The 27,612-nt window shown below is 43.2% G+C and overlaps 1 protein-coding gene across 1 annotated transcript in view; it reads right to left on the bottom strand.

Annotated features, from left to right (window-relative positions):
* KANSL1L (KAT8 regulatory NSL complex subunit 1 like) overlaps nt 1-26,355 on the bottom strand; it is a 55,550-nt gene extending 29,195 nt beyond the window's left edge. Inside the window, exons 1-5 of the mRNA XM_065751298.1 lie at nt 25,247-26,355; nt 12,246-12,387; nt 8,329-8,526; nt 5,558-5,676; nt 1,428-1,629 (exon numbers count right to left, since the gene is read on the bottom strand). Of these exons, the coding sequence (XP_065607370.1) occupies nt 1,428-1,629; nt 5,558-5,676; nt 8,329-8,526; nt 12,246-12,387; nt 25,247-26,325 (1,740 nt within the window). The 5' untranslated portion in view covers nt 26,326-26,355. The remainder of the gene's footprint in view (nt 1-1,427; nt 1,630-5,557; nt 5,677-8,328; nt 8,527-12,245; nt 12,388-25,246) is intronic.
* Nucleotides 26,356-27,612: the final 1,257 nt, after the last annotated feature.

Raw genomic sequence — 27,612 nt, 5'->3', positions numbered from 1 at the left:
GCACCTGACACGGTTCTCCATGCGGCCCCTTGGTAAACTCCACGTGTACAAAGTGTAACCACAGATTCCCGTGCTGAGAGCAGCGGTAAGCAAAACTTGTACGTGTACAGTCAGCCATAACAAGCTGGCTAAGGCTAGCAGAGATTTTACAGACACTCAGAGCACACTTCTGACTGTAAAGCTGAAGAAGGTGCAGTGGAACTGCAATCTTAGTGCACACGTTTCCAGTATCTGTTGACAGCATCCGAGCTGCACGGCCTTCAGAAGCCCTGGAGATGCTGAGATTCAGTCACTAAGCTGATCGCCAGGCAAGGCGTGCGAATTAACAGATCCCTCCCTCCGTCTCTGAGGTCCATTACTAAAGCTCATCAACTGTAAAACTGAGCCTTAGGTATTTGGAAAGCAGCCTCGAGATTCCAAACCAATTAGATTTTGGATCCCATCATCGCAAAAGGAATATCAAAACGTCACACACGCCCTAAACTGCAGAATTTTAGACCGAAATTCTTTCAACACGGCATCAATTTTTGCTTCCGTTTAACTAATGCTAAAGCCACTGCTGGGCTGCAGAAGTGCAGCTGCTGTTCACAAGCTTCTGCTGCAGAAGGTGCTCAATCAGCACACTCAGAAATTTCTTCCCCAGACCACTGGTACGCTTAGCATTTTCTAGACAGCTAGCAGAGAAGACACAGAGATTGCTCTCAAGGTAGCACTGTTACTAAAAGGCAAAGTATGAAGGAATTAAAATCACTTGAGATTAACATTGCTTTGAAGAGTTCATACTGTCTCTGCTCCCAAATTGCTCATTTAAGCATCACGGCTAAATAAACTGATTATATACCACTAACAGCTAGATGCTATTCATATCAGGTGTGAACAGATATGCCTCGTCTTGCATAACAGTGTTTTTTTCCCCCATTTTAAAATATGAACACCTTTGTAATGCAGAACATTTTAAGAGTTTCAAAGTGCTCACGAAACACCACAAAAGAAGTAATGTATCTAATCAGGAACAGCAAAAACCGGAAACAAGATTAAGATACTGCAATTTAATTTCCTAGAAAATAATGTGCCACCAGCTGTGTAAACTTTCCTGTAGCTAAAGCAAATATTCTGACAACAAGCAGGCAGCTGATTTACACCAAAGTCTGTTTCCTCAGCAGTCAAGCCTCCCAAAGAAAATCCTGAGTTGTCCTCTAACTAGATTTTAAAGATAGCCACGCAACAACTTTGTTTGAAATGCAGGATTCTGAGCCATCTTCGATTTTTACGTTCAACTCATCAACTCTGAGCTCCTGCTGGCACACCTCTGTGCTCCCTGAAAGCAACACAGCATGCACTATTCTTCTGACACAAGACAGACACACGCAGACTCCAGCAGCTGGACTCTGCTTCTGTCACCTGAAGAGAGAGCGGTGAAGGCCTACCTGCTGATTCCAGTCACAGGCACCGTGCATTCTGTAGAGTCTTCTCTTCTGGAAACTGTGAAGTGGCCTTGTTCGGGCAGATGTGCTGACGTTAGTCACAGAAAAAGACCTTAGTCTCGTCCTGTCTCTTCTTCTTTTCTTGATGTGCTGATGATCAAGCAACCAGCTGCTCGAAGAGGATACCTCTCTGTTGTCTGAAGCCCTGCAGTTTCATAATTAATGAGAGAGTAAACACAAGAAGTTAAATATGCTCCATGTGCACTGGCCAAGATTTCAAGCTCTGATTAGCATTAGCCATCTCATTCTAACAGAACATTATACACACTGCAGTGTTCCAGCATACTGCTTCAGGATGTGTTTTGCTTGCTCTTTCATTAAGTCTGTTTTTACCACAAAAAGAAATGTATTGTTTTTGCTAACTTTTCTAAAAGTTTTGTGCATTCCAAAATCAAGGGCTCTAATACCTATGAACTTCAAGTTACAACTACTATTTTTCTACAGCCCTACATTCCACACAAAGCAACAGTTGTGCTAACACATGCAGACCTAGAATCCTGCCTGAGTAACTTTGAGTTTCTCATTTTTTGCTCACGAACTGCAAGTATGGTAAACAAACAGCTGTAGTCTGCCTGTAGGGCTGCAGCCCACCACAAAACATGCATCAGAATCAGCAATTCTGCTCCTTTGCTTTAACCAATAGAGGACCATCAAACATACTTCGTTTTCACAGGTATCCCAGTCTTATTTTGTTGCTGTAGCAACATCTGCCTGCAAAGATAAAGGCGTACTGCAAAAATCACTCAAGTGTGCATTTACTTTTGCAATACTGAAGACCTTGACTGCAACTCTGAACTGCCCGAGACGTGCAAGCAGGAGATATCTCAGCCTTGGTTCCTAACAGGCCATCCATCAGCAGGAATGATCATTTTCTCTGCATGAATGGTTACCCTCATTCATGAACTTTCTCTGGAAGGATACAGCTTTATCAGAAAACTTATAACATGCAATAAAGCATTAAAACGAATCTATTACAGGGCCATTTATCAATCTGTTGGAGAAGTAACCATCTCCTAATGGTACATTTTATTAAGTGCTCGTTATGAAGGGTCGGTTAAACGCCATCCCATGCTGCACTGTTGTGGCAACAATGTTTTACTGGCATGAATCTGAACTATTATTTTGACACATCAGAAGCCCTCAAACAAGCAATACATACTCAATGAAAAACGTGCTAATTAAAGAAGAATGGTACGTATACAGAGGAACACACTAGTAAGTGCCAAGACAGAGCCCAAAGCATTGAAGCATGACATTCTTAATGCAAATGGTGAACTTTACAGCTTGGGAAGGAAATACAGTATTTCAAGTCCATGCAAAAGTTCCCTTAAAGTACCTTCTCTGAATGCTTAAAATTCTTTTATTCCATTCTTATCTGCCCTGACATCAGAGAGCGCCAAGACCAATTTCTGAACTTCCACTATCTCCCTCTTACATGAAAGAGTTTGGAAAAGAGTCTTAGCACAAAAAGCTCCTCAGTCTCCATTTCTGCAATTCCTGCCTTTGTTCTGGTGTGCTGTGCAGGTCACTGATAATCTCTCTGCAGCCTTTTCCAGCTGCTCTGTTTACCCTCCTGTGCCTTCCAGGAACGCTCAGCTCCTTTCAGAGATGAAGCAGAGTTCTCGGTTTGGAGCTGCGGTACGCAGCAATACCTTTTTCCTGCCACTCATGTAAACAGACCTCCAAGTCAAGGTTGAAGTGATCCGTGTCTTTAGATCCTCATTTAGTATGGTTTTCAAAACAGGAATCTACAGAAGAGCAAAGGTGAAGTATCACCGGATGTAAAATTCCTGAGTTTGCTGAAACACCCCTTTCCAGGCTTCCAGGTTGGCCTGTCTTGCACTGCAGACTAGCTGCAGAACAGAGACCTTACAGAACACACATAAGCACTGGCAGCCTCAGGACAGGCTCCATTTGTTCAGGACTACAGATTTTTTTCACTCCTCTCCTGATAAGGAAGTGATTCTATTAAGGAGCTGCTTCTATGAACATTTACCTTCAGCTTGCTGACCTTTGGATCCAGATTCAATAGAGCAAAGAAAGGCAACGTAAAAAAAAAAAAGAGGAAGCCACTAACGAAATTAGACCTTGACAAATGGCAATTCCAAGTTTACACACATTTAGTCGACCAGGAACTGTAGGCACACCACCAGTTCCACTGGGAACTCCCAAGTAACCAGCCATACTGCAACTCTGTCCTTACCAGCCTCTAAGCACCTCTCACATGCAGACCTACTTTAAACATGGACTATTATATCTCTCATATCAAGAGCCTACCACAAATTTCAAAAGTTTACTGAACTAAAAACAAAAATAAGCCAAGAAATGAAGTTAACTTCAGTATGTAACTGCTTGATTTAATTGCACACTAAACTAGAACGCTGATAAAATACAACAGGAAACGAAACACACTCAAAAACTCAAGAAGGAGTCAGTGGGTTTCCTTGTGGGATTCTTAAGACAACTGCTCTGTGTTGTGCTTAATTACCATCTTTAATGTGATGGATTTATTTACAGACTTTAAAACACAATTAGTAAAAAAGTATAATAATACAACTGATTTTCAAGGTAACAAATAGAAAGATCGCAGGCCTCTCAGAGTAGCCCTGCTGTGAAGAACCCGGGGTCCTGCTAGATGAAAGACTTCAAGTGAGCCAGCAGTGCGTGCTTGCAGGCCAGAAGGCCAGGGGTACCATGGGCTGCATCAGAGATGGATGGCAGCAGGGTGAGGGACGGGACTGCCCCTCCCTGCCCTCATGAGCCTGCAGCTGGAGTACTGCGTCCAGGCCTGGGGAAAAATCTTCCAGGTCTTCCCCTTCTTCTTTGGGCTGTTACAGACCATGGATAGAAAACAACCAGCCTCACAGACTCAAGACACATTTCTAATGGTCTTAATCCTTCTCCCACATACCCATCAGGGCTGCTTTTATTCCAAGACTCGGTGGAGTATTCTGATTTTTCCCCACGTTACTTGTAAACAACCACTACATCAGGAACACAAACGCCGCACGACAGGACCCCTTCATCCTCAAATTTAGGGCACAGTCACACAGTCGCTCTGGCAACAGACGGCAGTTAAAGAAGCTGCCCATCCAAGCTGCTCATTATAATCTCCTCGTGGGAAGCTACAGCAAAGCTGCTGAAAAACAGACGGTGTGGCAGCCCTACAGGGAGCCAGGAGCCAGGGAATTACATTCTGCTGCAGACGCTGCCATAAAGCCCCTGGCCCCAGTAGTGAACACCTTCTTTAGGCACTTGGTCTTAAACAAGACCTGTGAATAACTCAGCTATGCCCCCATCCCCCCCGATCACCTTACCGTTACCTCAAGAGGAATATCCTATATACCTAAGTCTTTTCTAAGATAGGACTGTAGCTGATTATCTTAATATCATTTTTATAATAATACCGAAAAGTACCCGTAGTGTATTTTAAAATGAACAAATACAGGATAAAGTTACTAAAACTTATGGCATAGTACTAAGAAACATTTGCCTACAGCATTAATTTCAAGCTGCTACATCCTTTCATCCCGGAAACCCGTCCAGAAAAAAAAAAAAGACTACAAACTTAAAAATAGTCTCTCAAAATTATTGAAAAGTTAGCTGCCAGAGATTCATTTGGCCTCAAATTGAAGATGTGCAAACTAATGAAGCTATGAGAAACCAACAGACCCTGACCCACGCTGAGGTAAAAGTGGCATTGCTTGTGTGTTCTACTAACCCAGTGAAATCTTGCTAGTCAGTTTCCTAGTGATCAAGTTGAACTCCTGGTGATGGGACACACTAGGACTGAAATATGTATAAACAGTGTGCAATTCTCTGAATCCTCTCACTACCACACAGATACATTCTTCATCCCAGGACTTAAGTGCAATTACAGCGATGGCATTATTTTATCATGTCTTTAAGAAAACAAAACACACTACAACATTACAAGCTCAACTCTGTTGCTCTTGAAGTTCACAGAAAGCAGTCCTCTCTTGCTAACTCAGTACCAGAAGGATTATTTGTTGAATTTACGTAACTTTACCAAAAGTTGTTGCCAGTTAAAATAACACCGCAGTGTCACCTACCTGAAGGAGATGCCATTGACCAGCTGTCTGTGCCTGCAAGTTTTGGATGAGAGAGAAGAAGCTGGAGACAGGTTGAGCGGAGCAATTAGGCTGCTGATGATTTCACTCAGTTGTGCACTCTGGAAAAAATAAAAGCACAGAAGGCAGTCAGACTTCTGTTTGTACTCAGCAGCTCCCGGCTTCTCTTGTTTTCCCACTTAAGATTCCAATCTCATATATCGTACGAGAGAATCATATTTAGTTTCTTCTTGTGAATAACCAAGAGTTTGTTTGCTTCCACATTATGTTCAGCCATAAAAAAACAAAACCAACCAAACAAAAACCCCAACCCTGAACTACCTGCCAAGGACACCGAATAAATAATACAGTAATACAGCCGTGATTTCAGTGTTCCAGCCAAAGACTGTTAGAACAGCACAAGAAACCTGAACATTTTACAGCTGATGTTACAACAGCTGCAGCTCAGAAAGCACTTCAACAGGAAAAAAAAAGTCTGCTGTCTACTTATTGCACATTTTGTTCACTCCAAAGTATTTGCTCTTGTTAAAAGAATACTCTTCATTGCTCACAGCAGTAAAAACAACAACAAAGAAAAATCCCACAAACCCACCATTTTTATTTTGTTCTTTATTTTTACAGGAACGCCATCGTAGCTACGGACAGAAGGACTGAAATCTTCTAAGATCTTCAAAACCACTGACTTCCAAGATTGCCCCACAAGACGTGCAGGTTATTTGGTAAGATTAACAGCTCCTCCCTCTAAAGCACTGAATTGTGGACTGACTCCAGATCACAATTCACAATGGTTTTGTTTTAAATGTCAAACCTTACTGGTTATTCTGATAATAAACACGCCCTGTAGCTTACTGAGAGGAAACTGCTGCATACTGAACATAGTCACAGTGGATCTGAAATAGCATACATGTTTTCTAAACTTTTAAAATCACTTTGTACACTTATCAGTCAGAACTAATTGCTCAAAACAAGAATGGCTAGAGGCTACCCCATAATTCCTGCTTGCATTTCTAGCCATTATCATTTATACAGGAAGAGGCTGAAAAATTTATTTTCCAGTTTATTACAAGTCACGCCTTTTCTGTTAATGTTTAAGTGATGCATTCCGGTCAGCGGGTAAAAATCTCTGGTCAGGATAAAATATTCAGGGACAGATGTTAAGGCACAGAAATAGCAATATGGTCATAAAAGATCTAGGCAAAGCAAACAAGGTGCGAGTAACATATTTATCAGATTGATTTAAAAATCTCAACGAGCATTCAGTCTGTATAAAGCAAAGACTCTACTGAATGGAAAAGCACCACAACGATGGCAGACATCCAGACTGCAAGGGAAAAATGACACGTTTTTAAGATGTTGCACAGATATGTAGAGTACTGGAAAACAGTACTGAAAAAGAGGAAGGCTCAGTCATTCTGTATTTCACTTTTTTTGTCCACCAGTAAAATCAGTCATTTTTAACAACAGACTGAAGAATTCTGTGGCAGTGTGCGGATGTACCTCAGCCTACAGCACGGCTGTTCTAAACAAGAAGAAACCCAGGCATTAGGACCCAGGTTAATTTACAGAACAGATCATCAAAAAACCCAGCAGATCAAATTCCAAAGCTTAGTGTGGTACAAAAGGAAGAAATCTGGTGTGAACCCAGAGATGCACTGTAAGAACACCAGCACTTGCAAGTCATCTTCAGATCATCACGTTTCTTGGATCTCTGTAACCACCTGGGTACCAGTAAACACACTGCTAGTATTTAATTAGTCAAATGTCTTACTAAAAGAGAAGTGTGTTTCATTCTCTAAGTAATTACTTTGGAGGGGAATTCACCACATTCTAAAAATGCTCTCAGTTTACCTTGTGCAATTGCCAGCACTGTGCATGTACATTTCCTGTTTCATTGCTTCCTCATCACTCCTGTCTGTCGTGGCTAAGATCCATCAAACAGGGGAAGCACTTTAAGAACAGGAAAGTATGACTATCAAACAAGAAAAATTGGCACACAGATTCAGGAACAGGAATGGCAACCAAAGCCACTCTTACTCCATTTAAACAACGTGCTTACGAGCAAGAATTCACAGCCAGTGGCAGAACAACGTATTAATACATCACACTACTTTTGTTAGATCTGCTTTACACTAACTGCAGAAATTCCTTCAGGAAACTTTCCTCTATCTCCTTCAGCAACGTGATCCTGCCATATTCTTTGTATACCTTCTGGCAATAAAGAACCTTGCTGGAGTCCACACTGTATTTCCTGCAATTAACCTTGGAAATGACTCTTCCAAGCACCATGAACCAAACCTCCGCTCTGCCTGTGAAGCACCTGCAATTCCTCACTGGATTGCTATGATGCTCGAAAAGCCAGACCAAAAATGACATCCAGTTGGGGCTTTTCTGAAACGCAGCATACCTCCACCCTCAGCTGCAGTCTTTCCTCTCACAGATGGATTTCCTGAAACAACCTGTAGCAACTCTACACTAAACCCCAAAGGTAAAAGGGGCGGGTTTGGGGATAGCTATTAGAAGTGGTTACCCGGAGGCTCTGATGGCAACAGAGTGGTAGCACAGACACATCAGAAATAATAGGTTAATTTGTAACCCTGGTGTACCATGTATTTATTCAGGCCCTTGAATTCAACAGCACCACTCTCAGGAGTGCAAAATAGCTTCCTTTTCAGGAGGCGTCACCATGGCACCTGCCCTGTTCCTGAAGTAAATCATTCAGCTCCATTGACTCTTCAGTTCTTATTTTACTTTACCTGTTTTTCTATGTTTCGTAAAAGCAGGGTAGGACTGCTGGGTGACATTTCAAAGTCATGCTCCGGCAAAGAATCCTGTCTCTCAATGGCAGCTTGCGAATTCCCTGTGGCGTTTAATAAAGCTTCTTGGTCTGTCAACTGTATTTGCTTCTTCAAAATGTCTTTTGGAAATGGGAATTCTTCTAAGATCACCATCCCCTAGACAACAGCAATTGAACACAGTTGGTTGACAACGAATGAACCCTCCTAAACCATGTTTAAGGGCTGGCTGAACCTGGCACCTCCCCATTAAATCCTCCCAGCAACTCTGGAGCACTTCAACTAGGTTTTAAATACACTCAGCAGCTCAAATATATTAAGTGTCATCGTTTTTATTAATGACAAGATGCATCATTCACACTACTCCCTAGAAAAGCAATCATGCTACAGTGTTACACCACTGCTTAAACATCTGTGCCAAAATTCAAATCAGAAATTCATACTTATTAGAGCAGCTACGTGCTCATTTGCCTGCTGATTTAAGAAGAGGCTTTTCTGCAAAAACAACCATTCTCTGATTTGAAGTTGGTTGTACTTTCTGCAGCCAGTGCGTTTCTCTGAAGCGTTTTAAAGCGCTGTTTTTCTTACTCCTCTCTGAGTTCCAAACAAAACATTCAGGTTTCAGAAGGATACAGATCAAAACAAAAGCCTTCATACTTGAATAATTGATTTTTAAGGTGAGCATTTTTAGAGTTTTGTAATCACGGAGGCGACGATGCTGAATGCTCTAACAGACTCGTCGCTTTTCCAGGCAATCTGTGCAAATCCAACGGGAACACGGCTTGCCATCTAGAGCATGTCACCCAATAAGACAAATCTAACTGTGCACTGTAGGGAACCAACTGTTTCAGAAACTAAACCCAGAAAAAACATACTGTCACCTGTGCTTTCCACATGACAGAGAAGAAAACTAAAAGTATCAGATACATTCTGGGGTAACATCTCAGTTGGTTTGCTGCAACAGACTTGAAATGTTTATCAAAATAATAAGCAGAAAGATCTTTAAAACAGTCAACTGCAGTTCCTGTGACAGCCTCCCAATTTGTTACTGCCTTGAAACAGCCATCCAGCCTCTGCAGGCATTCCCCAAAGAGAAAGGGAAAGAACTTACTGTTACTCGGATATCAACCAGGTACTGAAAGAATGGGCTCATACAATTACTGTGCCCCCAGCTTGTCTTTCTAGTGAGACTACTCCACCGAAAAGCAGGGCAAGTCTGTCATTATGTGAACGCAAGGAATGCCTACACCATTTCTTTTAGCAGGACAGACTCCACTTGGGTTGTGGTGGTTGAACATTAAGGATCCTAGTTTTACTTACACCTTGCACTTCTACCTCAGCAACAACTTGCCCCAAATCACAAAAGCAATTTTCAAAGAGGCTTCCTAGCTGAGAGTAGGAGGGAATGTAAAACTGACCGGTATTCCCTGCAGCTCTAACATATTTCTCTGTTTAAGTTACAAATTCAAAGCTGACAGTAAAAACTTGTCTTCAAGTTCAAAACACCCATGGAGGCTGTGGATTCCCATCAGGTCAACATGAGATTTTCCACATTCACTGTTAGGCAGTAGCCCACCATCTGTGCTTTTCAATTTCTGGCAGATGGAAACAAATCTAGGCAGTATCGCACTATAATCTGCAGGCCACAGCAGTTACCCTCAAGGAAGTTCGAGTATCTCCTTAAGGGTAATGTGCCACAGGACAAACCAGCCCAATAGCTTTAGAATGTCAGACAGCTAAATACACAAATAAATCACAGGCCCTTGAGAAAAGAGAGAAAAAGTAACCCATAGCAGTCTAAAACACAAAGTCTAAAATGAGAGGAAGCTCACAGGAAACACAGTCAAAAGAGAGAACCCCCCACAGCTCTTTCCACTGGAATTTTATTCTTTTAAAGCTGCAGAATCCCAGTGACAAGCATGGAAAGAAGAAAGCAGATAAGTAAGGAGCAAATTGAAAAACAGTATGAAAAGGAGTAGACAGAAGTATGTATGTAAGAAAAGATGTATGAGGAACAGGAAAGGATTGCAAGTCTTAACAGTGGCTGTACGGGAATTCTAAAGCTGGTCACAACCAGTAGGTTTTGGCAACCAACTTCCCCTACTTACTCCTGACTAAACCTTATTATTTGGTTTGGCAGATAAGCATTTTTTATATGGCTGGACTCCCCGAGCTCCAGAGCCACTGCTTCGTGTGCACGGGGATGCAGAAGACACAGCAGAGCAGCCCAGGAAACCCGGTAAGTGAACTATCTCCCTTTTGTGTTCTGCTGTTAGAGGAGTGATGCTTTGCTCGAGTTATTGTTCACTAGCTATGAATCACATTTTTTTCCACTCAAAACACAAAGAAAACGCTTTGAAACCATTAAACAGCTTACAAATTCTAATGATATTGTGCAACTACACTTCAGCCACTAAATCAAAACAAAGAGCTCTGCTGTCATTCCCCGTGTCCTCCCTTAGCTGCTGCACTAACATGCTATGAACATGCAGACACACACAAAAAAAAAGAAAAAGAAGAAAAGAATCAGAGCCAAAGACTATTTGTCTACCTCCTCTATGGGACACAGTGCCAAATACTGAACGCCACAGCTGGTAAAAGGGGCATGAAGTTTACAAGAAGGAATGTTACTGAAGATCTCCAGCAGGAAGAAGACTAGGCTCTGAGCCAGCATGCCACCTAATGCGAAGAAAATGCATGGCTGAAGGAATGCTCTCTCATTTCTCTGTTATTTACATCTGCAGCTTATGGGACCTATACCACCTTAAAGTCTGATCCTGGGCGCACTGGGGTGTGACTGTTGGGTACTTTGGACAGTATTACAATATGGACATTCTCACCATTCAGCCAAGAATAACATCTCCTTTTACTTCTACGGGCAGAGAGGCAGGAGAGGCCCTCAAATATAAGTTCTTCAAATACTTACTTTCTTAAAGAAAAATCTGACTGTGGAAACAAAGTTGGATATGTGAAGATGGGTTTTAAGGGCTACAAAAGAAGAAATAATAATTCTTTATGTGATCAGAAAGACATGCTCTCTAGCATGGTTTCCTTCCTTTTTCTCCCTTTTCTCCCTCCAAGCCTCACGTTCAGACACACAAAACCTAGACCATCTCTTGGCTCTTCTCTATCTGCGCTTGTCTAACCGTAGCACAGACCACACAACTTTCATGTGGCTCATTAGAGATGAGTCCAAAAGCCCTCCTCTAAAACCTGTTACTGTCACACCACCAGAATTATCACAGTTTCTGTCTTCTTGTGCATGAGCCTGACCTGGACAAGCCATTACACTGATAAATTGATAGATTATTAATGTTCTGGGAATGTGGCTTTACCACTGTCTAGCCAGTTTGATTTAGAAAAGCTAGTACATGACTTATATGCGTTGGAATTTTACTAATAATTAATCCTTGACCTGTTCAAAGTGCTGTACAAACATTAACTAACTAATCCTTAGAATAAGCATGCCGTGTAAATAACAGAAAAAGCCCCCAGACGCCCACAACTTAAAAATGAATAGCCAACCACCCCTCCCAAAAAAGAAACCTTACTTCTTCCACAGTGGAAAAAAATAGCATGATAAATGCAATACCTTGTTCCAGGCCCCTGAAAGTCACTAACAAAGTTCCCAGCTACTACAGATAGGAAGGTGGGAGTCCCTGACTCTCAGTCGTGCCTCTAGGGTACAATGCTTTTTACCTCTTGATGTCTTTCCTGTTAACCTCTGCATGCAATAGTCTGCTGGTATACAAGAACTCCAGGGCAAAACAAACAACAACAGTGAGAACCAAAGAAATAAGTATTAGAAGAAACACCGTAAAAAAAAAAATATATATATATATATTTGAAAAGCCCATTTATGAGCTAACAGACAATACCTTGGTGGCACGTATCTGCCTGTGAAGGTCAGTTAGTTGTTGGATTTTGTATTCTAGTTCTGAAATCTGGGCTTGAAGCCATGTCCAACGGCTGCCAATTCTAGCTCTGTCTGCAAGCCACTTCCATTCAGAAGTATAGCTGCTGTGAAGACAAAATGCTGGTTAGTCCAAAAATAAAGATAACCACATTTGCACAAGAACATTTTTGACAGCTGCTCTGCCTCATGTTGCAAGCGTCTCAGTTGCTTCCCAAAGATATCTGATTATACCCATCCAGTTCCACATCAACTGATTTCACAGACTATTCCCAGGCTAGGCAACTTTCCTGTTACAGATTATAAATCCAAAACTGCCAAAACTCCTAACTGTAGCAGGTTAATACAGATTACAGAATAGACAGATTTCCAGTCACTCCACCAGCTAGTATTCAGGTTTGCCTGCCATTCCTCCCACAAGCTTCCAGGAATATCATTTGCTAACAATTGTAATCTAATAAGACATCACCCAGCAGTGACCAGCCAGGTACCCAGTCACTGGCCAAACACACTGCTTAGTCTAACTTCCTTTTATTCAAGTTATTTGATAACCAGAACTGGCTACAGTGCAGTACAGCTAGATTAAAACTCTTACTGTTGTTAACAAACAGGTGGCTTTTGTAACAAAGGCTTTGCCTCCAGTTACTTGGCATTACACTAACTCATCCCTGCTATCAGAAAACTTAAACTACATATTAAATAAAAGAATCGTGTAATGGTACCACTCCATGTATCATTTTAATAGTCAGGCAAATTCAGAGACAGCACAACAATAGTTATATGCAACTTCCAGTTGTATCAGATCATTCATTAAGTTATTTTATTTCAAGAAAATGACTGGTGCTTTTTCCCCATCAAAGCTGTCAAATAGTCTGCCAAAACTAAAGAATTGTGAAAAAAAAAAACAATGTGGAAAACAAGAGCTTCAAATCCAACAAGTTATTGGGACAAACTACTTGATCTGAATCATGCTGCATGACACTACGTGGCAAGTTTCACACGGGCTGACTACGTGAACCCTCGTTCCTCTGGCAATAAAGAACAAAGAAGTATCACAAAAGGAACAAGAAAAGACTGACACCAGAACTTAAAAGCAAATTCACATAGCACAGTGTCATGCAGAACTGTGTGCTGACTATCTCAACAGTGAATTCTAATATGTTCATGGAGAAGGTTATAAAACATTACTCAAAATCTGACTGTTCTATCTCCTTAAGCTGTTGTGAGTAGGAATTGTAGATACAGCCTCTGGTAGATGTAAAATACATAATTCTCCACCTTTTACTACAAATTATCTTCCAGCTCCTGCCCACATCATTTACAACCATCCTAACCAAAAAATAACTCCACAGAAGCAGGACGTTACAAGAAGACCACGTGCGAGAACGTAGATCACACTGACAGAAACACAGCCCAGGCTGGATGGAACAGTCTCTGGAGAAGGGTATATTCTAAAACAGACCATAGAGATGGGTACAGGTGAGAAGAAAAAAAACCAAACACCTGCCCATACAGCTGGGAAGCAAAAGGGAACAAGAAGGGCTGCAGCTGGTCATATGTCACGTGCACTGTATGCAGTCAGCATCTGTATGGGAATCCACACTCAGACAGCCAAGCCACAACAGATAACAGGAGAACCATTTGCCTCACCTGAAGGTAAACAAATCACATCTGTACATTACCATCTTCCAAATGAAAAAAAAAATCATCTCCAGAGTTGCATCACAAGTTATTTTTCAAAAAAATAAAAACATGTTCACATAGGGTTTTTTTTCTCAAGCACGATATTAAATCTTGAATTAAGTGCATGTGCTGTTAAATACATGATGTAAATGGTTTTCTTTCCTTCTAAAATACTATGTATTTCTTAAGGCCCTAGAGTGGTATGTAATTAAACTCTGCTAGTTTAATTGTGCTGTAATAACAGTGTCCTTAGGCTCCTCTGGAAGGAAGACTTCCCACCAAACTAAGCACTGACATTCCAAGATCAGGCTCACTCCAAACAAAGTGATTTCAGCCTCAGTTCCCTGCCCACCCCCCCACCCCATCCCTGGCGTCATTGCGAGCTGCTGCACAGCAGCTCAGGTATGGAATTGCTTGAGGTTCATTTTAACTTCAACGGGAGGGTGAAGGAAACAAGTTCAAGCCTCAGTCCTTTCCTGTGTGTCGATGCCCTGCAGACAGACGCGCACTCTCACACACAAGGGAACGGGCAGTTGGCAGAAGACCAACGTGATCTCACACGCACAGGATGGGAGGTGACAGCACCTGGCATCGAAGCTGCAAAATTCTCACCTCTGTCCCTCCTCCTTCGTTGGAGTTTGCATTATTTACCATGTTTGCCTCACAGTCAGTTTCTCTGCAAACTCGTAGATCCTGTAACACCACATAAGATGAGCAGGTCTTTATAAGCTGCCTTCATGCTCTTACAGCGAGCTGTTTGCACGCACAATATTACGGTAATCCCATTTGACCAACCTGGTGGCCATCTATGATGGTGCCACTGCATCAATGGACAAGGGAAGAGCCACTAATGCCATCTGTCTGGACTTCAGTAAGGCACCCCACAACATCCTTCTCTCCAAACTGGAAGGATACGGGTTTGATTGTTCAATGGATGAAGAACCGGCTGCGGGGTCGAGTCAGTGAGTGGTGGTCAATGGCCCAGTGTCTGCATGTGATGAGTGGTGTCCCTCAGGGTCAGTGCTGGGACAGTCAGTACTGTGAAGTATTTATCTGCATATGAACATACTGCTCTTGGAATGACTCTAGATCTGGAGGTGATCTCCTGCATTCCTTCAGGGCCGTGAGAATAGTTAGAAACAGGGCAATACTCAATTTGCAGAAATAAAACATCTTATTTGAATTTCCCTAGAAAAATATACTGGTAGCCAGAACAACACTGCTGTGCTGGGCACACACTGCTGCGTGGGTATCTCATGGTTCTGGGTTGGTTTTTTTTGTTTGTTTGTTTGTTTACAGGGAAGAGGAAGGGGAGGAAATTAAATCCCTTAGATGTATTTTCTTTTTATAAGCAAACCAAACAAGAAGCCTGAATAACAGCTCATAGCTAATGAAGGGAAACACAGTGGTGTCTTAAGTGCACAAAAAAACCTATGAGTGGTGTCTTAAGTGCACAAAAAAACCTATGGAATCTGGGACTGATAGCTAAATTCCCAGTAAAGCCAAATGGGCATGGTGAGTACTGGAAAGCCAGTACTTCAGAGCACGCAGCTGACTACAAGGCAAGCTTCTCTACGTGTAAGATATATCCTGAGAGTTCAAATAAACGCAGCCTCCTAGCCTCCTGCTTTTGAGTGAGAACACCTAACGTGCCCCTCCCGTGACATGCCTGCAGGGACAATGACAGGATGCTTCCTACTGAACAGGAAAGGAGGATGCTTGCAGCAGGCCCACACCAAGACTCCAGAACACACACTTGCCAACCCACAACACATTCTCCTTCCAAAAGCTTTGTTCCAAAGAAAATCAGAATTTTCAAGTTACAGTGTTCTTCAACGAGGACAAGATGGGGAGCAAGCCATTCACATTGTGTGGGTGGGAACAACTCCAACTCAAAAATTCTTCACTAAAGAATGGCAGCTGCTCCTGACATCCTCTGACATTTGTACTTCCACTTGTGCTTTATGCCATGCCATGCCCCCTTCAACTTATTCCCACATTGTTCGGGTATCGAGTCTGCAGGTGATTTAGTCCCACAGCAATGCAGTGATCCTGAGCGCAGCCGTGCCTGCTGGTTCACCTTCTCCTCTCAGTGGCAACGCCTGTGCTACCAGACACCCATTGCCAATCATGTGACACTGACGTATCTGGGAGAAAGGATCAGCTCATCAACTGCAGATTAATTATCCTCAGGATAAACAGCTCATCACCTTCCTTGGAGGGAGTCACTGAAAACAACGGCAGGAGTTCATCATTTTGATGAAAGACTCAAGCCTGGAAATTGAAAAACGAACCATCAAAATATTCTCCTGATCCTTAAAGCCTATCCAGACATCATATGACTCATGATGAAATTCATGAGACTTAATAACACTGGAAATTATCATACATCTCCTGACACTCTTGGGACAGCTCGCTCGGTTGTACAAAACCCCAAACAGTTCTCATTCCCCGCGTGGCACTGTCTGACCAGAGCTGAGCAGCACTCTGGTGCTGTGCAGGTCCCCCAGGGTCAGAGCCACAAGCCTACGAACTTCCTGAACGAGCTCTAATTTTACACCAGAGTCACAGGCAGTTTTCCTGGGATTACACACAGCAGTGCTCAGAAAGCAGCTGAATACAAGCTTTTTTTTTTGCAAATCTCAGGTGAGCACGGGGCTGACCTGACTGCACAGCAGTACAATTCAGCACGCCCTTCTTCCTCACTCTCCAGACACCGACAGTTAATAAAAGAGTACTTGTGAGAACCAGGACATAATATCACGTGGACACCTAAACGAGGTGAAATCAGACATACAATGACTGCATTCATAGAATGGTTTGGAAGGGACCTCAAAGATCACCTAAGTTTTACTCATGAGATAAAAACGCCCACTCCCAACAAAAGCTTGCAGCATTTGCAATGGCTGAGCAAACACGTCCAACTATGAACTGACCCGCACAAGCTTTCTCAAGGTCTGATTCTTCCAGCACGCCTACTTCATGTTTATTTTCAGAAAGAACGAGCTTCAGTTGCTGTTGAAGTATTAACTCCCCTCGACCAGTTCACTGTTGGACCCATAGTAACCACATAGTTGAAAAAAGAGCAAGTGCTGCTTCATGAGCTCCATCTCTTCCACGCATTCCAGAGCGTAAACGAGACGCAAACAGCAGCAAACAGAATCCTCTGCTGTCAGAGCCAGGCAGTGCCACACAGCAGAACATGCTCACCCTGACAGTTCAAAGCAAGCCCCCGCTCAGGTCCACAGCAGCAGTCACAGCAGACCAAGTGTGGAGAGCAGTACCCAACTGCTCTGTGAGAGCTGGCACCAAACCAGGCCTACGCACCCCAGAAAATCACTTGGGAAAGGCTCTCTGGTACTCAAGAGTTACACCCAAACCTCTGCGAACGCCCGCTGTCGGGTCATTCGGGCTTGTTATCTTCTTTGGTGTTTACCAGGAGTTTTACCTGGCAGAGATTCTCCTCTGAAACACTACACGGCTTCAGAACAGATGGGTGGCAGCCCTCCCTGTCATCTACGGACATCAGCAACTGCTTACCGCAACGCCTGGCACCCACGCCTGGTCCCAGCATCCCTGACACGCCGCTGCCATTTAATACTTGCAAAGCTGCACCCAGTGACATGTGCTGATACTAATACACATCTCATCTTCCCTAACTGCAAACCTTTATCCAGGTGAACACTCCTGATTAGCCGTCAGGCCTGAGGGTTTCAGGCAGTCATTCCTCAAGTTATCAGCCAAAGCTGTGATTTTTCCTTGGGAGTTCACTCTAGCTACATGGTTAGAGTGGGAAAAAAATTAAAAGCCACCAGGGTAAGACTTTTACATCTTCCAGTTTAGAAGGAACTGGCAAGGGGAGAGCAGCGGGCAAAAACAGCACTCGGGATTAAAAAAAGCTGCAGAAGTTAACTGAAAATATAAAAGGAAATATTCTGTGCTCGGGTATAGTAGAAAAGAAGACAGTGAGAACTAAATGCTGAAGCTCTGTATGCTCTCCTATCTGAGAAATTACATCTTCCAATCGGAGGAGATGCCGCAGCCAGTATTTGCCAGCTATGGGGCTCCTGCCCACAATCACACCATTACTGTAGGTCTTATAATAGCAACAATACAATCAGTACACTGCACTGAATTGTGCATCTAGGGCTCAGCAAAGGCAACAACTTCAGCTCGCTAAAGCACTGCTGCCTGTTAGGGGCTGAGCTGCAGAAGTTTGCAGGAGTTCTGGTAGGTGCTTTTTCCCTTCAGTTCTGTTTACATCACCCTTAACAGATGTTAATGATAAAAGGCCAACCTGGCTGGTGGAGGCGGAGTCAGAATCTGAACTGCTCCAAAAGTAAAAACCTGCAAAAGGAAAACAATCTGCACCCCTTCACCTTTTAACAATAATAAACCCCCCTGCAGAATGTAAACCCACAAATGCTACTCGTTCATAATGTTTTAAAATGAGTTTGTAAGTTTCCATCAGCTGCCCCAGCTCTTCTTTCACACAACTTCACTTGGATCCACGTGAAGCAGAGGAGCAGGCAGTGCTAACGTGCAAAGGAAAGAAAAACAAAACAAAAACAAACCAGCTCGGGATCACCAGGGCTGCCTGGAAACAGGTTTTCTTGCCTTTCAAATGGCACATCAATAGAGTAACAACAAAACACCGGGAACATGAGCCTAGAAATTCCCTGTAAGCATTACACAACTGCCCTTGAAAAGTGAGCTCAAGAAAGCAGCTCTACGCTTGCACCCAAGAACAACATAAAGTAAGAGAGCTTACAATATAAGCCCTTAGAGATATGTACAGCAGAACGTTATTACATCATTCAGGCAGCACTGTCAGTGCTGCCCTGCCACTCCTGAAGCTGGGCCCCAGAGCTGCACCTACACGAAGAGGAAGAGGTGGGCAGGGGCAGTGTGCCTGGAGCACCTACTCCGCTTTGTGTCATTCTGGCTGCATGCAGTAGCAGGCACTGCAGGGACAAGGGGCCAACACAGCGATAAATGGGTGGCTCAGCAGCACAGCCCTCCTGGTTTGGGTGTTTGGCAGGAGCCTGGCACAGAGTTCAGCTGACTTCCATTGTTCCTGCCCACCCCTGGCTGGGAGGAAGAGGAGGCTACACAACGCACGCATCCCCACGCATGCTTGTCTTTATACTTCTTTCAACCCCAGAATCAATAATTAGAAGCCTGTTAATTGGGAGTATATTGATTAATATTCCCTAACACGAAACTCTTCTGCCCAAAACAGCTAGGTAAAGTGTTTGGATGAAAACAATTTACAGCTATTTCATTTTTAACTAAAAATTTTTTAAAACAGAACACAGGTCAGTGTATTTAAATCTGATATCTTAAGTTACATTCCTCACCCATATTTAGCAGTATGAATGAAAGCCCATTACAGGACAGCATTCCTATTTTGGGAAGCCTTCAAGCACACTTTTCATTTCATGTGAAAAGGAAAGCACTTAAATGATTTCCCATCTTGAGGCCCACATATGCAGACTTTCAAGGGATCCGGACGTACGCCTTTGAAGTAGATTCTTAAGGAATCAATGTTATCTGCAAAATGCAATCATAATGCCCTCCCTTCTCAAGATGTTACACACACACTTCCTTGTTGATTGTAAACAATCTTTCCATTAAAACAAACACATTTCACAGCTTAGCAGAAGAATAAAAGCTGGCTGTAAAACCCTGCTTAGAGATCTCATCAGGCACCAAGTACTTCGGCACCTACCATGTAATTAAGCGTGCGAGCTTATCATGTATATACATGTGTCTCATTAGTAGAGTCTCTATTCTACTATACTATGTTGACAGCACATTAAACTGTCATTTGGAAGAACACCGCCAAGTTTTTATTTCATATGCATTCAACACTTATTTAACTCCACAGCTTTGCCATTCCCAGCTCTGAGGCTCTCTTGCACGTTAGAACTTGTCCAACTTGCTGCCTTTCCTCACAACCTTCCAGTCGGCTTTCGGCAGCTGCAGAAATACTAACGTAATTACAGGTTAGAAATCAGGATCCTCATTCACAAGAGCATTGCTTTGCTACTGCGAGAAGGAAGTCTTGCTCAAAACCAAGTCCTTGCTGCTGTGTATCAGCTATCTACAGAAAGAAACAACAGTAAATGCACGTGTGACCCTAAAGAAGTTGTCAGTCCCCCATACAGAAATCCCAGCGAGTGCAGTAGAAGATATATTCCCAAACAACATACTCATCCCTCAGATGAAAACACAAGGTAACGTGGAGCGTGCTTTTCTTTCACTCCCTGCACACGATTCTCCTCCCACATGTAGCGATGGGAGCCAAGAATCGAGAGAATGGAATTCATGGAAAAGCGATGCAAAAACCAGAATCAGCATATTATTAGCACCTATGAATTCATACGCACTCAAAGGTCTTCACGTTAATCTTTCATGCAAATAAGACATTTCCCCGACTCGTGAAACGAAAAGGTCTTAAAATCTAGAAACAATTGGGGTTTTGTGCTGAAGAGAAATGGAGAACAGCATTTGCTGGCAGACTCCCTTCCTCCCCTTCCCAAAACCAGAATTCAGTTCGCTTATCAGCTTTGAAGTGAAATTACAGCTCAGGGTGGAAAATTAGGACCCGATCTTGCAAAAACGAACAGCTTCTTCTCATAACAAGGCTCAAAGATGGGCAAAAAGCCCCAGCCCTCAAGCAGTGCCTTCTGTTGTGAGGCCTGCAGAACTGCACTGATGTTGCTCAATTAGCCATGAGAAAAACTGCTAGGAAAAATGGAAAATAATCTAGAACAAACAGATCCCAACTGGAGATACTAGTCATAATATTTTCTTCCTTCCTCTGTTCTCTCCGCCTTACTGCTCCCCTCCCTGCCAACTATTTATACTAAAAGCAGATTTCCAATCCTTTCTCTTCCCTGATCTAAGGGAAAAAAAAAAAAAAAGCAAGTCTTCCTTTGCTTTCTATTTTTTTCCCCTTCCTACCTCTGCACACTCACTATAAAAGATTCCAGGTGCAATAAACCCCACAGGCATGGAAAAACAACCAGTACTACTTCATCAGGCATGAAGCTGCAGGAAGATAATCAGTAAAATATGTCCTTCAAAATTCAGAGGAAAAGCGTGAAAATATTTCAGAAGGAAAAAATCCCACCAAGTGATGCAGAGGAGTTTCATTCAGATGGGGGAAGGAGGACAGGGGAAACAGGGCCCAGGACTTCTCGCAAGTAGGCAGACAGCGACTTGTTTTGCAGAAAAATCTGTTGTAAGAAGCTTTTCTCTCTAATCAATTAGGTACAGACACTGCTATTTGATGGAGTGAGCAGCTGTGCCTTTAAGGAACGCCAGCAACAGATCTTTTGATTTTGGAAGATCACTCAATGCATTTGGAAGGGGAAAAAAAGAAAAAGCAAATACAAAAAATCAGTACTGAGCAACTGTAAAGGTTTCCCAGATAACCACGTATGGCTTTTCTGTGGTATGCTGTGAACAGTCAGAACCTCTAGGCGCATCAGGAACACAGGAAATACAGGAAATAAGGATGCCAGGCTGCCCTGGAAAGAAACATTACATAGCTCCCTGAGCAGAGGTGTGTTGCCGAAAATACTTCAAGTTGACATCCTCTCCAAAGTCATCTTATTTGACATCATTTCTACAGGTAATCTCTCATTTTCATGAGCCTCAAAGAGAAATCGAGCAGTTCCAACTGAAACGACTGATGCAACCTTGTCTGTGTTGCATTTCAAGCAGTGGATGTGGGCTGTGAACTGCTGGAACTGCTGACAACCTGCTCTGTGTCCTCCGTGCACTTTGGTTATCATAGCCAACACGGAGACAGAGGCTGGCACCTGAGTTCTGTCTTTATTAAAGCAGAAAGAAGTACTGCCATATCTGCTGCACAGCATCTCGAGGGACTTCCCACACCCAAAGGAAGGAATGGTACGTGGAAATACTACAGAATGCTTGTGAAAGTTTGTGCACAGCCAAAGAAACCTTTCATGAAAGCTGTGACGAGCTGAAGGCACTGCTGAGCTGTACACAGAAGCAACTGTCAGAACTCCTGCAACGAGCCAGCCATTCCTTCATGCTTCTCCTTGACAAACACTCAAGGAACCGAGTGTGTTTTGATTAAGAAATGGGACGGGGCTTTCCAATTAGTCTAGAAATCAGAGTACTGTGACTCGCCATCTAAAAGCTCTCTGTTCATGTGCACACAAGATCCCTCATCTGAGGACAGCACCCGTGTAATGCACAAGGGCGGAACAATGGTTGAAGTATCTTGTAACAGCTATTTGCAAGTGAACGGCATGGGTATTGAAATAGATGGATAAAGACAATCTGACTTGAGTTGCAGAGCATTGAGATACAGCTCAGGAGAGCTTATGCCAACACTCATTGGGCAAAACTCTTTCCAGGATAACAGGAATAAACAGATTCAAAGAGCTAAAAATAGCTCCAGGTTTTTTTCTTACCATGTTAAATTGGGGCCAGAATCAGATCTTCCCCTTCCTGATGGGGACAGGCTCAGCTCAGGTAAACCCAGGAATGGGAAGCTCCTCCCCCTTGCACACTGGGTTGATGAAGCAAGCTAGGAAGGACGCAGCTATGTCCAGCCACTTGCATGTTTATTCCCTCAAGTGAAATGCAGTGAATGTTTTGTGATCCAGGTAGAACCCAAAGATTTTCCCCACTCACAGTGCGTTAATAGCACCTTTTAACATCTAGAATATTACAAGAGGAGTCTTCCCACACCGGAGAACGTCTTCACTATCAGAAACAGAAGTCCAAAGTGAGGAAATGAGCATTCTCTCACCATATTATCACATTATTTCTGGAAAGCACTGAGAACCAATTCCCTGGGAGAGAAAAGCATTTCAAGGCAACGTAAATCCTTAGCAAAAATAAAGATGGAAGTTAACTTCATTTTGTTTTCTTGTCCAGCTGAAAGGCAATCGAAAGAAACATAAAGTGGTAAAGCTCAGAAATAAAAGCAAATCCCAGCAGCTGCAGTGCTGAATAACTGACAGACCTCTGCCAACCAAAAGAAGTGCAGCCTTTTAGCCAGGAAGACAAATCTTCGGAAAGGTGGAGAACCAAGAAAGCCATCCCAAGCATAAGATAGTGATACATTCAGATGAGAGATGGCCCGTCCCCACTGCAGTGTTAATTCAGGCACTGGCTCAATCTATGCACACAGACAAAAGTCTTCAGCTTAAATTAGGTGGTGCTTTAACTCTGCATTTGCTGGTCCAGCAGCATGGTTCAAACACGGTGACTATCATGCTGGCAAGGCAGCAAAGCCTTTGCTAACCCACACCACCAGCAAGCCATCCCTGCTGCTCAACTGCTTTTTACTCTAAGAATATAAAAAAGGGGGGAAAAAAAAGGAGTTTGCACTGAGTCGGCCTATAGCTGAACTAGCCAGTCTCCCACCTCCAAGCAGCAGCCAAGCTAACAGTGCTGCAGCGGGGCAGCACAGAGCTAAGCTTCTCCAGAATACTCCCTCGCCTTCCAGGCAGCCTGGGGATTTCCCAAGCCAGAGGTGGTGCCGTGTCCTTAATAATCCTCTGTGGACTATTTTTTGTCAGTGCAACAAAACAAACTGAATAAGCCCCGTGTGGAAAGATAACTTCAGCTATTTGAAAGCTACAAGAAATGTAGCTGAAGGACTGGCAGAATGAGAAACTGGACTGTCCCTGGCAAGAGGAAAAGGCACAACCCTCGCACTGAACGTCAATCCAAGTTTTAGATTATCCACTTCCCTCTGAGAATCAGAATTCCACATCAATTCTCCCTGCTCAGTTCATGTAATCACAAGATAAGAATCCCGAAGGCAAAGCTACTACTCAGAAGTTCAGACGTATCAGCCTGGAGAGGAATGTTCAATCTCCAGTGCTGGGAAGAGCTAGCAATGCCAGTTTTTCATTAAAATATTTCAAAAGGAAATGAGTGTTTTTGCAGACTACAATATTTGAGGTGGTTGTAGCTCAGCTGGCGACACATCATGCTTTGGGTTGGTCTCTAATGCAGTGTTTACCATTCTGACAGTATGCAAAAGAAAATGACAAACTCTTCTCCTGTTTTCCAGATCTATAGTTTAACAATGTGCAGCTGTGATTTGATAAAACCACACTGTACTCAAAGCTTTCACGAGGAGCTGTAAACACATAACATGACATAGCTCTATTTCAATGGAAGATGAGGCTTCCTTGACTTCTGAATGCTGCTTCTGAAGAAACAAACTTAATTGTGCTTGGTTTTTTTTCCTAATATTTAATTTGTCCATCAATCCAAGTGTCACTCATTGCTTTTCAGAAAGTCCCTAAAAGCAGAGAGCACATGAGGAGGTGAGGAAATACAGAAATGGCCCTAACTTGAAGCACTAGAAATGCTGCTGCCAAAAGTCATCTTTACAGACCTTCAGAGGTGCTTCCTCCTCTTCACCTGTCCAAAAGGGAAAGAAGCTGTGTTTTCAGTGCTTTCTGAAATTTCTCAACACAAGACTCTGTGTCAACAGCACAGTAAAATAAGAAATTACAAAAGAAGAGGCTGCATTTCCATCACCATTCCCGGGACGGTTTTACAGCCCACTTCTCTTACCCATCGCCGACTCCCACAGCTACAATACTTTGTATTGACAGGTTCTGTTCTGACAAGTTAATAGACACACACATGCAGTATTAGCTAATTCTGTTAGCTTCACCCTGGTACTTCTTGAAAAAGATTACAGCAACAACATAAACAATCCTTCAAACTTCAAAATAACAACTCAGAGCATTAGTAAATCGACATTTAAAAATTACAGCTCAAAGTAGCAGACTTTTCCAATACACATCCCTCAAATACTGGACGGCTTGACATCTGCATTCATGGTTATACTTATAATTAATCACATAATAGTGGATTTCGAGATTGTAACATTGACTATTCTCCATAATTTAGTTTGATACGAGGCACAAGTAGCATTTAGTGCACCGCTATCACTGTCTGTTGTGACTGAGAGCATCACCTGAGTATTGAATTGAGCAGCATTAATGTGATGCAAACCTGGTTCAGAGCTGCACAACATCTAGCTCTCTGTGCTCCAGTGAAGTAACTGCTGCTTAAGCCCTGTACAGTTAGAAGTTCTTACTTTCTGTCTGGATCCTGCCAAACCTAGCTCACACAGGCAGTCCTGCTGATTTCAGGACTACCTACAGAGCGAGGTTACTTAGACGAGAAGGAATTTGCAGGTCTACACCCCTCCAGCTTGATTTATAAGCACGAAGCACATGAGTCTAGCAGGAATTTAACACTTACGCTTCCACAGCTGTTCTTGCAGTCTGTTCATCATAGTCTTCATCTGAGCTGCTACACGTTGCGTCGGAGTCCAGATCCTTTTCCACACGAGACAGCAGCCCTCCAGCAGAAAGCGCAAAGCCCCGGATTTCCCCCGGTGCAACACACACTCCATTCTGTACATCCGCACTCGAACCACTTTCCAAAGTAGCTGCAGTGTTTTCTGGCCAACCTTCTGTGCACCTGAGGGAGCTACTGCTCGAAAACCCGGCTGGCTTGTGTAAAACCTTCATTCTTTGAAGCTGATGTTTTACAAAGCACTTCAGCTGCTGATCACAGTGTTTGATAACATGCTTTGCCAGGAGCATTTGTAAACGTTTCTGAGTTCTTTTGGCGCGGCTGATCTCCATTTGTTGCTTAGTGACACACTGGAGTAAGCGAGCACACACCTCCTCCCGGGTGCTGCTCAAAATCCCTTCTGAAGGCCCGTGAAGAATTTGGTGTAATAAATCCCCTTTTATTGTTTCGGCGCAGACTCCCAAAGCCCTACCCAAAAAACCATTCTTCTTGTACCATTTATCATTTAAGGGCCGCATTTCTTCTGCGTGGCCGGATTCAGGTGCATTTGAATCCCAAAGTCTTTGCATTTCTGCCAAATTCAGAGATGCTGTCTGTGGGAAAGCCTCCCCTTTGACCTGTTCCTCAGGTCCTGACTGACTGAACTGACCGAGCGATGCGTCGGCGCCGTTCTGCAACGCATTTCTCATCCTGGAGCAGTCAGGCTCTCCCGATTTCATCTGCTTACCACTAAATGCAGAATTTGTACTCATTAACAAGACAGACTGATAGTGCTTGGAGGATGGCGGGGAACCCAAACGCTGCACGCTGAAGATATTATTCCTGAGGCTGGGCTCAGCAGTGGGGAACCCCAGGACTGAGCAAGTAATCCGTGCGATGGAGTCCTCTTTTATCTTCTCTTCCACTGCTCTGGAATTTTCCATGCACAAAGTTGTATCAGACTCCATAGCTCTAGAGGACAAAGAAGGTGACAAGTGGATACCATGACCTTTTGTTGCTGCCTCTCTGAGGGCTGGTGTCATTATAGCTACTGTAGGCAGTTTACAGCAAACCTGAAAACAACATGGGCCGTGTCAATTTTCTCATTGTCATAACATGATAAAATACAACAACTCTGTCAGGTATTTCCCTCTCTCAGCATTCAAACATTCAACGACATCATAAAAAAGGACGTTATCTGAACACCACGGATAGATCACGCTCCCTCACAAGGCAACCAAGAGTGCTAATTTTTCTCTACTTCATACAGAAGTTGTTCCACGTGCAATGAAAGCATTCACCTCTCAGGGGAGCAAGCGTTCATACCTCATTGCATTTCTGATCCTATCAGTCTGAGAAATAACCTCCCAGCATTCCAAATTGTCATCTAACCATGCCCCACTGACAACACGACCACAAACCCTCTGATAGAAGGACACGTGTGCGTGTATGCAGATACACAGACACACGCATCTGCACTTCTCCACCCCAGCACTGTGGCGAGATTTTGTTATCACGTGCTCTAGAGAAATGAAACTCCAAGTTACATTTCATCTTCATTCAAGTTGGGGCTTCTTTTTTCTGCTCACAGTGAGTTAACAGCAACACTATGACAGAAATGGGGGGATGAGAGAGATACAGCTACCTAACGCAAGAGCAGCGAAAACAGAATGCCTCCCACAAAGAGAAACTCTGAAATAACACTACTGGGAGAAAAGTATTTAATGTGAATTTATATATGGCAAGCATTTGATTTAGTAATTACACAGACTCACATCAAATACTTCAGGAACTAGTCATCAAGCCTAGTGCTTGAAAAACTAAACTCCAGCTTTTTCCACTGTCCTTCTGAAGTCTTCACTTACTTTAATCTTCACAGCATCTGTCTACCTCAGTAATTTCCAACACACGGATCCCAGGTAGGGCCCACGTTTCCAAGATGTCTGTCTGCAACTGAAGAAAGGCAACGTCCCTGTGCCAAGGTTTACGACTACAGCTCTTACACTGAAGGTGCAAACAACAAAAGGTGATCTAATGAGCTGAGAAGTACCGGTCTGAATACTTTCTCCAGAGACCACTACAAAAATCGTGAAGAACCACAGCTCTGGTCCTGCCTTAGTGCTCTCTGTCAGGTGTGTTCAGCTTTCTGTGCTCTGTGTATACATCACCTGTTAGGTTTTCATCTCTGTACAGTGCCTACCCAGCATCACAAGGACCAAGCTCAGCAGTCCTCATGCTAATCTTAAACAACAGTACCAAAAAGCTCAGGATTTTCACTCTCATCCTGCCTAGCAGTGAGACCTAGTGCTTCAAGAATGGCAGACTGCCGC

Source organism: Cyrtonyx montezumae, unplaced genomic scaffold (assembly GCF_038088225.1).
Source record: "Cyrtonyx montezumae isolate F1298 unplaced genomic scaffold, pur_monq_1.0 scaffold_7, whole genome shotgun sequence".
NCBI lineage: Eukaryota > Metazoa > Chordata > Aves > Galliformes > Odontophoridae > Cyrtonyx > Cyrtonyx montezumae.
This window is presented reverse-complemented; position numbering and strand designations above follow the sequence as displayed.